The sequence below is a fragment of the Ceratotherium simum genome, unplaced genomic scaffold, assembly GCF_057802395.1.
Source record: "Ceratotherium simum simum isolate JZ-2026a unplaced genomic scaffold, ASM5780239v1 HiC_scaffold_43, whole genome shotgun sequence".
NCBI classification, from domain to species: Eukaryota; Metazoa; Chordata; class Mammalia; order Perissodactyla; family Rhinocerotidae; genus Ceratotherium; species Ceratotherium simum.
Window position 1 is genome coordinate 1,831,009 of NW_028261259.1, and position 13,646 is coordinate 1,844,654.

At 42.6% G+C, this 13,646-nt stretch overlaps 1 protein-coding gene across 1 annotated transcript in view; it reads left to right on the forward strand.

Annotated features, from left to right (window-relative positions):
- LOC147911359 (centrosomal protein kizuna-like) overlaps nucleotides 1-13,646 on the forward strand; it is a gene marked incomplete at its 5' end in the record, with an annotated part of 53,436 nt that overhangs the window by 5,486 nt on the left and 34,304 nt on the right. The window contains 1 exon segment of the mRNA XM_087428018.1: nucleotides 12,576-12,689. Coding sequence (XP_087284144.1) covers nucleotides 12,576-12,689 — 114 coding nt within the window.

Here is a 13,646-nt window from a genome sequence, read left to right on the forward strand (position 1 = left end):
GCTGAAAGGGCACTTAGACTGGTAAGGTTCTGGAGTGGTAGGGCCCGGATTGCTCCTGCACCTACCGCAGTCCCTCTGTTCTAACCCTTGAAATGGACCTGCAGCCCCCTTCCAGATGGGCTGCCCTTCTCACCTCAGCCTGCCAGTGAGTACCGCTTGACGATGTGGAGGTTCTTGCATTCTCAGGAACGTCATTCATACTTTTGCTGTCCCTCCACTTCCTTCTGTACAATTGCAGATATAATGGGGGTTTAGTTGCTATCAGTAGTTTGTTCCACTCACTCATATTTTGTCACATAATTTTGTCATAGATATTATGCATGAATTTTTGGTTTGCTCTCCTAGTTGTTCTATCTTTTTTTTATATTTATATAAGGGAATTCAGGGAGATTTTTAAAAATAAAGGCTGTGCTGCCACTGTTTTCCTAGAATCCCTCTTATCATTTGATGTTTAAGTGAGTTACAACATTTTGGGGGAGATGTCTCAATGGAGTGTTAAGAGGCCCTATCCCAGCACTCCGGGAGCCAAATAAGAGATGTAGAGGGAGGGGAGGGAGGAGGCGACTGGGGAGAGGAAGAAAGGGAGGGCACGGGGAAAGAGAGACTAGGGAGGCTGATGAGAGAATATAGCAGGCCTGCATCTCTGCTAGGGAGGGAACCAGCAGGCCACATTCCACGAGGGCTGCAGAAAAATTAGACCTCTTGCAATACAAATTTGAGATCTAAAAGTAGTTTATTCTGAGTGGAACAAGTTTACCTATGGTTTCAAAAGTTGGAGAGGAGACTCTAGGGGTCAAGTCTTGGTTGTTTAAGATTCAAATAAGGTAGGAGAGACTGGAATATGGCCAGGTTTCCAAGAAAGTGGGGCTAACAGCAAACAAGCCTCAGGGAGAGGCCATGTGTCAGTGTTGCAGTCAGCAGGCCCAGCTGAGCCTGAATTTAGTCCAGCCCAGGCCCCAGATGTGAGTGTAGAAGCCTTCAGATAATTCCAGTCACCTGTGTTCCAGATCACCCCATGATATTCAGACTGAGGTCCCTGACACTGCAGAGCAGAGACAAGCCACCTGCCCTGTGCCCTGTCCAAATTCCTGACCCGCAGAAGCCATGAGCATAACAAAAAGTTGTCAATTGTTGTTTTACACCACTAAATTCAGGTTAGCTATTACAAGCAATAGAAAACCAGAATAGCCATGGTGATTGGTTTGGCTGATTAAAGGAGATTAGCCATTCCAGATTTTAAGAGAGGAATGGCTGGAGCACAGGCCTGGAGACAGACCAGCATGGCCCATGTCTAGGGAACTGTTGGTCACTCCAGCTGAAGGAGTGGCTCATGTGGCAGAGTATAGCACCACTGCAGGCCAGGGGAACACATTCAGGGGCTACAGGGGTCTCTTTCTTATCCCTCCACACCCAGCACATGAACAGCCCCTTGATCCTGCTTTGTGCTGGCCCAGCCACACCAAGAGCAAAGATTCTGCTGTTACTGGTATTTATAAAAAGGAGACATGGTAGGGGAGCAGAGTGACAGGGGTAGGATCGTCATTTTAAGATACCTCCCTTAAATTCTTTTCAATGAAATGTAAATTTGAATTATGGAAAAGCCATCCATCAGAGTTCTTTTTTCAAACTTGGCTTTCTGGCCTTGTTGAACATTTACCTATTAATTATCTTGATATACCAGGCTGCAAATAACGGGAACACTGTCTCGAACTGCCTTAAACGATAAACACATTTTTGTTTATTTCTGGAAGTCCGGGAGTAAAGCAGGCCCTGGGATTGGTTGATACTGCCCTTCACTTTTGTCATCAAAGACCCAGGTCCTTTCCGTTTCCCTGCTCTGTCATCCTCAGTGCTGACCTCATCCTTAGGCCAGGAACAAGATGGTGGCAGCGGTGTTCTTATGGACTGAATTGTGTCCCTGCAGAATTCATATGTTGAAGCCTGAACCCCCAATGTGATGGTATTTGGAGATGGGCCCTTAGTGGGTAATGAAGGTTAGATGAGGTGATGAGGGTCAGGCCCTCGTGATGGGATTAGTGCCCTGATGAGAAGAGACCTGAGAGAGCTCTCCTCCACTCTCTGCCCTGTGAGGACACAACAAGAAGGCAGCCGTCTACAAGCTGGGAAGTGGGCCCTCACCAGGAACCAAGCCAGCCAGCGCCTTGCTCTCAGACTTGATCAGTTCCTTATGGCTCATCTTCCCTTTTATTCTCTTAAACTTATATTTCTCACCTTTTGAAGAGCAGTTGTTGAGCTATTGGTGATAGGCTTCTAGAAAAACGAAACTTATTTTAAGGTGGGATTTGATAAGGAACATTTGAGCTTGATAACTGAGTGGGAAAGCTTCCATTCAGTGAGGGCTTTTGTGAGGGAATCTGTGCAGATAGGCCAAGCAGATAAGAAAAACTCAAAAAGCAATAAGTGAGACCTTGATATGTTTTCTTGTACTTTTGTACTGAATCTCACTATTTTGAGTCCCAGTTAGGAGACTTACAGTATTACTTTAACCTACAAGAGAGATGTGAGGAGCACTTCTGAACACCTTGTGTTTAATGGCCTTCAACTAGTTGTCTAACTTTTTTCTGTTTTCCTTTGTCAGTGTAAATTCATTTTAATTTTCTTGTCATTTTTGTGGACTGGAAGTGTGTTTGAATCTGCTGCTTAAAACAATGCTAGATTCGTTTTCTTTAGTGCAGTGATTCTCAGATATATTCCAGTAGAATCTCCTGCGATTGAGTCAAGTGGTCTTTTCCAATTTTTAGGAAAATAAATCTTTGTAATTTTGAGAACTTCCTCAAAATTATTTTAATAAAACTTTGGTTACCTGCTATAGCTTGCCTACTGGAAGAGAAAATGAATGAGAGTACCAAATGAATAATAATGAAAAATGTGAAATCAGCTGATCCTGTTAGGTTTGATAGATTGGTTTTTCATCATGGGTATTTGTGTTAGTGGTTTGATTTTTATATTGTATACATATATTCATTGTCCGCTAGTAAAAATGTTCCTAATTTGTGTGATGAAATGACGTATATCAGTACTTCATGATATTTTACAGAAAGTTCTAAGAATTCCAGGTGTTCTGCCACCTTAAACATTGAAAAGCACTACTTTCTGGGATAATTGAATCCCTAAAAGAATTTCCAGTGTTGGGTCTGGGATTGATGGTCCTTGCTGATCAGATGTTATATATTACATGGATGTATGCTGGACATGGTTGTTTTGGAGCATTATTACATCTGTAATCATGGGCACAGCTGAAACTGGTTTCTGCTGTTTTGAAAGGTGTACTTACCTGGAATTGGGGATGTGCTTGTCTTACATCCCCTGAACTTCCACACTGACAAGAGAAGCCTTTTCCCCTGGCTCCCAGGGTCTGCCCAGGAGGGCATTATTTCCTAGCTTGCATCCCGCCTGCCTTTCCTCCCGGTTAATCCCCTTCATTCATTCATAATGATGGTTTGTTATCATTCACTTTCTTGTTTCTTTTGGCTTCCTTTTAGCAGCTTCTTAGGTGAATGAGCATTTGAATAATAAATTGATTCAGCTTCTTCATTTTAATACAGTATTGGCCCTCTGAAGGACCCAGCAGAAAACCAGCACAATTTTGTCAGTAATTCTGTCTTTGATTTCTACCATACTCACATAGCAGGAGGCAAACGTTAATAGCCAAGTGTTCAGTCTCTTTCCTGCTGGTGCCCTCCCAGGGTGCTGCCACTCCCATCTCATTGTCATCATGGAGGTGGGCCCCGAACACTGAGTCAGAACCCAGGGAGGGACCTGCCCTACAGGTCTGAGCTCTCCCTCAGTGGAGGGTGACTGCCCTAGACCCCATTCCCATTCATCAGAGTTAATTGGCTTCTAAGGAGACTCACTTATCCCAGAGAAGTGACATACTAACTTATTTCAGAGTCTGAACGTTGCCTGAGCCCTCAGTAAGCCCATCCACCATCCCATCATGCCTTCTGATTTGCCTTCTCCCTGGATCCCCTCACGTAGCATAATCTTTGCCAGCCCAGTCTGGTCCTCCTTGTCTCTTCTCTTACAGACGCACGTACACCCGCACATGCACATACACACATGTGGAGACAGACGGAGAGACGTGTGACAGCAAAAGTCTGGTGTTTTGTTTTATGATCCTCTGTTAGTCCTTAAGCTCCAGCAAAGATGATTCTACCCTGAAAATATCAGATGCCCTTTTACAAAAAGCGCCCTCTAGAGTTTAATTATAGAACCAATTATGATAATGTCTAGTAAAAAAATTTATTATGTTCATAGTATTCTTTAAATTTAGTCAAAATACAAGGCCTGATTGTATTACATTTCTGAAAGGTGTCGGGGGAAGAGGGGGAATCTCCCTCTGCCCTTTTCCTTAAGGTTCTTATGGCTGGCCACATAATTAACAAGACAGGTTAGCAGGAGAAAATAATACCAAGTTTAATAACATGTATACATGGGAGAAAGCAGGGACACTGCGTTTCTCAACACAATAGCAGAGATTCTCGTCTTAAATACCATGTCCAACCAAAGACAAGGAGGATGTTGGGGGCGGGGGTGTTAGTTACAGGAGATTATCACTAAAGCACTGTAAACAAGAGTAAGGTTTATTATGCAGTTTTAAGGCCTCACCTTCTACATTGATAAGTCTCTAGAAATGAGGTCATCCCCTCTCTTCCCAATACAGAGAGGGAGATACCTTTACAAATGGAGACTTCCCTTGTAAATGATTGTCTGGTAACTCCTCGCAGGGCCATCTAGAGCATGTGGCCAGAGAGACAGAACTTCCGATAAGATGGGCTTGTTGGTGCCTTTTCTATTGTAACCTCTATCCTACATTATCTTTATAGCAGTCATGATAATAACTCCTTCCTGAAACAGATCTTTTGTTTTAAATTCTTTAGGCAGTTTGGGAGGGGAAACTCAAATATTCTTCCTGAGTTCTCTGAGTCCTTATTGTCTTCAGCTCGAAATAATCCGCATACCAGAGTGGTGCTTCCTGGGGTAGCTTGCCCTGAGCACCATCAAAGGCATAAAGTTGTATGATAAGACATTTACCCTCCATGTTCTTTCTTGCAGCAGATATTTAAAGCCAGGTCACTTTAGGTGACTGGCTCCATAAATCTGTTGTGTGCACCTCAGATTGGAGGGTGCAGCCAGCACCCTAGTGACAACACCCCTCTGGTGACACATCTGTGCTGCTTTAAAGGAAATCCAGGGAGCAAGAGTAAATGTTTCCAGTGTTCACCTTCCCAGCAAAGAGGATTTTTATCAACTCAGGTGTTAAGTTTGGGATCCACAGACCTATCAAAGAGCAAATTAAGAACACATCCATTTCAGGGCCAGCCCCGTGGCTTGGCGGTTAAGTGCGCACGCTCCGCTGCTGGTGGCCTGGGTTCGGATCCCGGGCGCGCACTGACGCACCGCTTCTCTGGCCATGCTGAGGCCGCGTCCCACGTACAGCAACTAGAGGGATGTGCATCTAAAAAATAAATAATAAAAAAAAAAAGAACACATCCATTTCATAAAGGAACCATCCTTTATGCAGCCATCGCTAATGACTCGGCTGCTAAAATCTCATTATGGGTTCAGGCTGGTTATCTCTGTTTAAGGGTAGAGGGAAACACCCTATTATAAATTCTCTCAGGCCTCCCAGCACCTCATTAAGCAACTTAAAAAAAAAAAAAAGGAAAGGTGATATGGGAGAAGGAGTAGTTCTGAAAATTAAAATGGAACAGAATGATGTTTTGAAGCCAAAGAGGGGGAAAAGGCAAGGGTTTTGCTTGTGAGGCCTCTGCTACAATAAAGAGGACCTTAACGCAGACGGACCGTACCCTACAAAATGTAGCCCATAATTCAAGCTGTCAGCTTAATCACGCTGTTTCCAGGTACAGAGAAGGAGCCCTTGTTTCCTGGGTAAAGAGAGAGAGCCTTGTTTGCTGACCCCTAGTCTGCAGCCTGCCGCTGCAGACCGCCCCGCTCTGTTAACCTTTGTGTTGCTGTCCCCTCCTTCCCTCATTTTTGGCATTGTGTTCCCTTCAAGTGGCCCCCTGGAAGGGACCACCCAGGGGGCTGCACAATGGGGACCAAGGGAGCCACCAAAACATAGGTTTTGTAAGACAGCCCGTTAAAAGAAAAATACTCTTTAACTATGTATGTGTTTGTCCTTTCTACAACTGTTTTGTGTGGCAAACAAAACCCCATGTACAGACTTCACTGTGGCCGCACATACAGCTGTTCCAGCCATCGGGTGTCAGGCTTGAGATAGTTCCTCCCAGTTTATTTTCCCAGGGCACTAATTCTTGATGTGGTTTATATTTACATGTTTGGATTTATGGTCAGGAAACTTGATATCAGAGTAAACAAATTGCACTGGCTTTATGAAACTATTTTATCAATAGTCTTCAGAATTGGTGGCGTTGCCCTTGGGTAAAACTTGGCTGTAATGCTACTTAACAAAAGCTAGCAGCAGGAATTCAGTTCTCAATAGCCATTTACACCTCTGTAAAAGGATTAGCTCTCGCCAATTGTTACACTGTTTAAATCTTAATTTGCATCTTTATGGAGGTAGGGCTTCTACAGACCTCTCTGGTTCTCTGTTGTATTTGTGTACCTGTGGGTGGGAGGTCACTGGAGGTTTTCTCTTATTGGTGAAGGTGCTAAATTGCTTCAGGATGACCAGTAAGCTACACAAATTGAATTAGCATATCAGGGTTTGACTGACAACAGCCCGCTTTGGTTCGTTAGTTATATTTTGTAGCAGTTGTGGTCTTTAAGTGTTGGGTGCATGAATGCATTCTGTTACTTTTGTTTAAACTTAACAATTCTCATGGGTCTTAGGAGGATTTTAAATGTTGTTGATTGTAATCAACAAATTTCCTTGGGAATTAAATGTGAAAAACAGAACCAGAACATGATCAAGTGATGGTTTTATTTATTTATTTTTTTAATAGATAGAGATAAAATATGCAACTAAGACTTTATTTATTTATTTATTTATTTATTTATTTATTTTTTGGTGAGGAAGATTGTTCCTGAGCTAACATCTGTGCCAGTCTTCCTCTATGTTGTATGTGGGATGCCACCACAGCATGGCTTGATGAGCGGTGTGTAGGTCCGTACCCGGGATCAGAACCTGAGAACCCTGGGCTGCCAAAGCAGAGCGCTCGAACTTAACTGCTATGCCACCGGGCCAGCCCCAAAGTGATGGTTTTAAAAGTAATCTTTTCTATCCAGGCCATGTGTTCTTAGTTTAAAGATCAAAACCTTCTTATGTTTTGGAAGGAGGGTAGGGTCAAACCCATGAGAAGGAAGAAGTGGAGTGTGCAGGCCAGTGTTCTGCAGGCACTGGAATGGGAAGCAAAGGCCGGTCGTGTTGCCCTTTGCCCACCGTTCTGTATACGGGATGTTCCTAAACCCCACACTCAGAACTACAGACCACCTCTGCAGATGATGCCTTTTTGTCGTTGCTCATTTAGCAATACAATTTCCTTCCCCAAAACGTTGTTCTGGATGTGACCAACTATGGTGCTTTATTATTCTTCAGTCTCATTAAAAATACAGTAAATGTATTTTATAAAACTTTTTAAAAGTAACATTATATTATGTAAATTATGAAGTAAACTCATTACTAGTTATGGGCAGTGATTACCACACCATTTTGAGACTGTTGTTCCCTAGAGAAAATAAAACCTGAAAGTCATGCCTTTAGTGCTGCAACTGAAACATGTCCACTCTGATAGAACACCCACGGGAATGTGTGGAAGTTACCTGGTGGGGTTAAGGAAAAGTTTATTTTCTACAGCCCTCATACAGGGTCATTTTTGCCAAAAAGTAATTCTCAGTTTGCAGTACTGAAAGGAAAAGCATGGCACTTTTTCTCTCTTCCTTGCTTCTAAAAAAAATTGTACCTTCCTTTGAGTGTTCCCATTAGCCTGGAGTGGAGTTGTTTTCTTTTAAATTATCTCTTCAATTCTGTGTGACTGAAAGATGAAAATGAAGCTAGAAAGCAATTACTTTAAATTTGGCCAAAAAAATTTATTTATTATCTGCCTGCACTGTTGGGTAAAATAAAATATACCTCTTTAAAGTGCCTTTTGTGCTTCTAGAGATTACTTGTCATCCATCATGTTTGTCCACTTGCTGGAGTTCACAGAGACAAACTGATGGTAAGGCCCAGTGTGTTAGTGCCAGGCCCGTCTACATATTCCCCAGGAAGGACTGGGCATGGGCTGGTCAGACTGATGCCCCTCCAGCTGGAATTATTTTGATGGGAATGCAAATAGAAGACATGAAAGAAATTGAGGTCTTGAATTCTAGGATAGTGTTTTTTATAACACATAGTCTTTAATCTTTAGCTCCATAGTGTTTGAATTCTTTAATAGAGATTTTTTCAGCAAAGGACTGATGAATATTTTGTAAGCTAAAGTCAGGTATCACGTGGAGAAATAACTACTAGAAATCCTCAGCACAGACCAACTTGTCTTTTAGCCAGAGAAGGTTCTGAGTTAATCTAGAGTAGACCATAAGCTCTGTGCAGACAGTACTTGTGGCCGTCTTATTGATGGCTCGTTGCCAAGCCATGGACGCCATGGAAGCCCTGGACTGGTCTAACAGCAACCGTATAAAAACATACTGTAAAAATAGGTGTCATGGATTTCTCTAATCTAGGTTTAAATCTTGGCCTGTCATTCAACTTGTGGTGTTAAGTATGGCTTCAGTATTGTGCTGAGTGCGACATGAAACTTCAAGTAAGATAAAAATTCAGAAGTCCAATTGTTGTTCTCAACAAGCTTTTGGTCTTGTTGAGAAGACTAGACAGACATGACATAACTAGAGAACAGTACAATGTAGGATGTGGTCTGTATTGTGCTAAAGGAATTCAGGTATAAGAAAGATCCCTATGAATGAGGTAGTCAGAGAAGCTCCTAGACAAGTATGAGAAGAGCTAGTCTAAGTAAGCCTGATATTTGGATTGATCAGATTGGAAAAGAACAAAGGTTATCTGGCATCTGTCCTGACTGGACAATCAGGTATTATTTAGCACTGGCATACCATGGTGGGGTGGGGGGTGGGGATACAGGCAACAAAGGGTGCATTGTCTGTAGAGCATTTATAAACAGTAATAAAACCACTAAAACTGTTTTCTCTTATCACCATTCCTAAGAATGGCGGAGATAAAATACTCCTCCCTGGAGGGAGGCTGCTCCCACCCGAACACCCTGCCTATACCCCACTGTGGTACCCCAGCATTGGTGAGCGTCTGCTAACTTCCGCCATTGTACCAGCATTTCAGAGGAGGTGCAGAAACATCAAGCCCTGGTCCTTGCTCAGGGTCTACCACCTGGGGTGGGAAGTAAGACTAGAGGCAGTCTAAGCTGGAGACCCCAAGCCTGCAGACCAGCTCTGTTTGTCCAGCATAGTATTTAACCTTCTTTTGAATTAGCTGCCAGGTTTTTAAATTTGGGAGATGTCACGTAAAAATAAAACTAGCAACTGTGAATTTCCAGCTTCTCTTGAAAACTAGGAAGATCAATGTCACTGAGACACATTCCACTGCGGGAGCTGAGAGTGACTGGCCCTTTGAGTGAGGCACACACCCCAGTTTTTCGCGAGCCCACCCCACCAGCTGTAGGGGCTTGACTTCCCCCCAGCCGAGCCGTGAATGACTGTTCTCCCTCTCTGCCACCCCCACCACTGCTCTCACACTTACACACTCTTCCCCTGCCATCTAGAGCACAAGTTCAGTCTCCTGGCTGTGGTCTGGGTCTCGTGTCTGTCCCCTCACCAACTGTATCTGTGCACGGCTGCCAGGCTAACCCTCTCAAAAACACTGCTTTCAAGAAACCAGCCATAGCTCAGAAATCCGCAAGATTTATTACTATTTTCTCACCAGAGTTTCATATTGAATTTTATTTCCCATTACTATCTTATCACCACAAACAGCAACCCCCACCTGGCCAGACTTGTGTCCTTGCTGGTCCCGACACCCCTCCTACCCTGGCATTTCCTCACACCTTTGCCTGTGCCACCCCTTAGCTTAAAGGGTCATCTCCCCTTCTGTCTAAATCTTGCCCAGCTGAAGTTCCTCCTCCATAGTCAAGCCCTTGTGATGCCAAGGAGCTCTCTGTCTCTCTACTGCCTCACAACTCCTGATTGCCTTCCCAGTGATGATGTGCTCTCCTTACTGCTCTGAAATTGGCTTACCTCTGATGGGCCTGCCTTCCTTTTCTTAAGGGCAGGTGTTATTTTGTGAATTGAGTGGTGACGAGATAAAGCCTTCCAGGAAGAAGGCTTTTGCCTTCTTCCAGATTTTGCCAAAGGAAAAAGAAGTATTATAGGTACTATAAGTCATATAGGCCAGGAGTCTGGAAGGTTTTTTGTTTGTTTGTTTTTTAATTTATTTTTTAAATTATTTTATTGAGGTCATATTGGCATATAACATTGTATAAATTTCAGGTATACAATGTCATATATCAGTTTCTGTATAGATTGCTTTGTGTTCACCACCAATAGTCTAGTTTTTATCTGTGACCATACATATGTGCCCCTTTACTCCTTTCACTCTCCGCCTACTCCCTTCCCCTCTGGTAACCAGTAATCTGTTCTCCGTATCCACATGTTTATCTTCCACATATGAGTGAAATCATACGGTGTTTATCTTTCTCTGTCTGGCTTATTTTGCCTGGTATAATACCCTCAAGGTCCATCTATTTTGTCACAAATGGCATGATTTTGTCTTTTTTTTATGGCTGAGTAGTATTCCACTGTGTCTATATACCATGTCTTCTTTATCCATTCATCCGTTGATGGGCACTTGGGTTGCTTCCATGTCTTGGCTGTTGTGAATATTGCTGTGATGAACATAGGGATGCATAAATCTCTTTGAATTGTTGCTTTCATGTTTTTGGATGAACACTCAGTAGTGGGATATCTGGATCATATGGTATTTCTATTTTTAATTTTATAAGAAATCTCCATACTGTTTTCCATAGTGGCTGCACCAGTTTGCATTTGCACCAGTTTTGTATGAGGGTTCCCTTTTCTCCACATCCTCTCCAATATTTGTTATTTCTTGTCTTGTTAATTATAGCCATTCTGATGGATGTAAGGTGAAATCGCATTGTAGTTTTGATTTGCATTTCCCTGATAATTAGTGATGTTGAACATCTTGTCATATGCCTGTTGGCCATTCATGAACAAAATGAAAAAACAACCCACCAACTAGGAGAAAATATTTGCAAATCATATATCCAACAGGGGGTTAATTTCCAAAATATATAAAGAACTCATACAACTCAACAACAAAAAACAAAACAACCCGATCAAAAAATGGAAGGTTTTTGGCAGCAGAGCTCAGAGGTGAAGGATCCAACACAGGATGTGGCCCAGAGGGACTAAGAATCTTAGGCTTAGAGTTTAGACAAGAGCTTGAGACACGGCAAGGAACTGGAGCGCCCATAGGGTGGCCTAGGGTCCAGAATAGGCCTTGAATGGGGGGTGGGGGAGTGGGGGTGGGGGACGGACACGACACGACATTTATATTTCCTGCCCAGGATAAAAGCCTGCTTCAGAGTCAGGGTGCCTGAGCCTACACTTGTCACTCACCCTCTAATAGACAAACAGAGCACATCTCTTTCATCCTTTTGATATTAGGCACATGGCCATCAAATGGATCCAGTAACTTAACCCACTGTTGTACTAACTACAAGTTAGTAAGACGTTGCTAATTAACACATTGCTTTACAAGTTGCTTCATTTTCTTTTTGGAGTACGTGTTGAATATTCCCAACTACGTATGTCATCAGCTTCTTTAAAGTAGAAATACTGTTTTGTCTTTGATATCTTCTCCTATAGCTTTTTAGAATCATGCTTTCCCCCAAATAGACATTTTTTTAAAGGAAGTTTCTAACCAGTCTCTTTGGAAGCTACTATGATACCGTGACAGACCTAACCTAAAACAGTGGCCAAATTGTTAGACTAGACCAGTCCCCCAGTAGACTGGAAATAGATAATGAAGGCTAAATCCCTCTTTCCCTCCCTTCCTCTTCTTACTAAAAATAAAGAAAATTGTATTGCAGTGGGATCTGAATGGAGAAATAATAGTCATTTTTCTGCGTTCAGAAATAGAGGACATAACCAATATCCAGCCAGCAGTTTTCGATTTCTTAGCAGTGACGATTTAAGTAAATTTCACATGAGTTGTGGAGATCTAACTTTGTTATGATTGACAATAGAAAATTAGCCTTTTCTGCTGTTAAGATTATCTAGCATTCCTATCAGTCAGGTGGAATGTGGAATGAGATTGCATAGCTGTCGATTTGAAGGTCATTAAAGTCTTCAAAGGGTTAAAAGTTACTTCCACTGATGGATTTAAAACTGCCACATACACACAAACAAGGTTTTCAAAATGCCCCATTTTACATCTTTGTCGAGAGATAGTCTAGTTGCTGCATTTTTGTGTCTAGATTATATTACAGATATATTTCAATAAACCGCGAAGAACCTCCATAGATTCTAGAAGCTGGGCCGTCTGTGCTTAAATAAACATCTCATGCAGCACCTGTTTTATTTTATAGGCTCTGTAATCACAGTGACATTCTGAAAGAAGACCTTGAAGCCTGTGGAACAGCTGTCCTTCACCAGCCTCCGAGACTCTTACCTGGAGGTGGCAGCCATGAAAAGCAAGTCAGGTATTATTGGGATGAAATTGCTGCTGTGGGAGGATGGCCATTCTTGTTCACAGATGCTTCCAAATGAAAACAAAACACTAGTCCACACGGTCACCACTGGGATAGACACTTGTAGTTGTCAGTTTAACTGTTTTATGGACTTGACCATTTACTTCTTTGTAAATGTATTTGTTTCTAATTGTTAATTGGATATATCCACTCAATCCCTACTCATAACAATGTTTTAAGGGCTTACTTGGGGGGAGGGAGCACAGGTAGCCTTCATCTGGTATATTAGCATACCTTCGTGAACAACCCAGGATATAATCTAGTCTAGCCACCACCCTAGAGGAATGTCATTGGCAAGTCCAAACCCCAGATGGATTCCTCAATTTCCAAGGTCATGCTGGTGATACAGGCCCCCAATCTAGAAGATACAGGCCCCCAATCTGCAAGTATGGTCTCTGGACCAGCAGCATCAACAAGACCTGGGAACACGTTTTCCCTGCCCAGGCCTCACTGAATCAGGAATCTGGGGGTAAGACCCAGCCACCTGGGTTTTAATGAGCCCTTAAGGGAACTACCCTCCCTCAGGTTTGAGAGCCACCACTTCAAGGATATCCCTTAAAGGCCATAAAGCTAGGATGAGAGAGAGAGAGGGTTAATTATTTGCAGGGTAGTTGGCACATGTGAACCATGATTCTTGTACATCCTTCCTGAGTCAATCAGAAATCTGTTCTATACCCTCTACCCACCTTTTAGGTAGTGTGGGTTTCTTTTCATGGCCTCAGAAGCTTTGTGGCATCTGAGCTACTTATTGAGTTCATAGAATTACATATGTGTAATTTGTGTAATGGTTTGTCCAGTGTTGGCACCTGGTCGGTGCCTAATTCATGTTGCATAATTGTTGCCAGTGACCTAACTCTGATTTTTATTTTGGGGGCTGACTATATTTCCTTTTATTAAAATATATCCCCA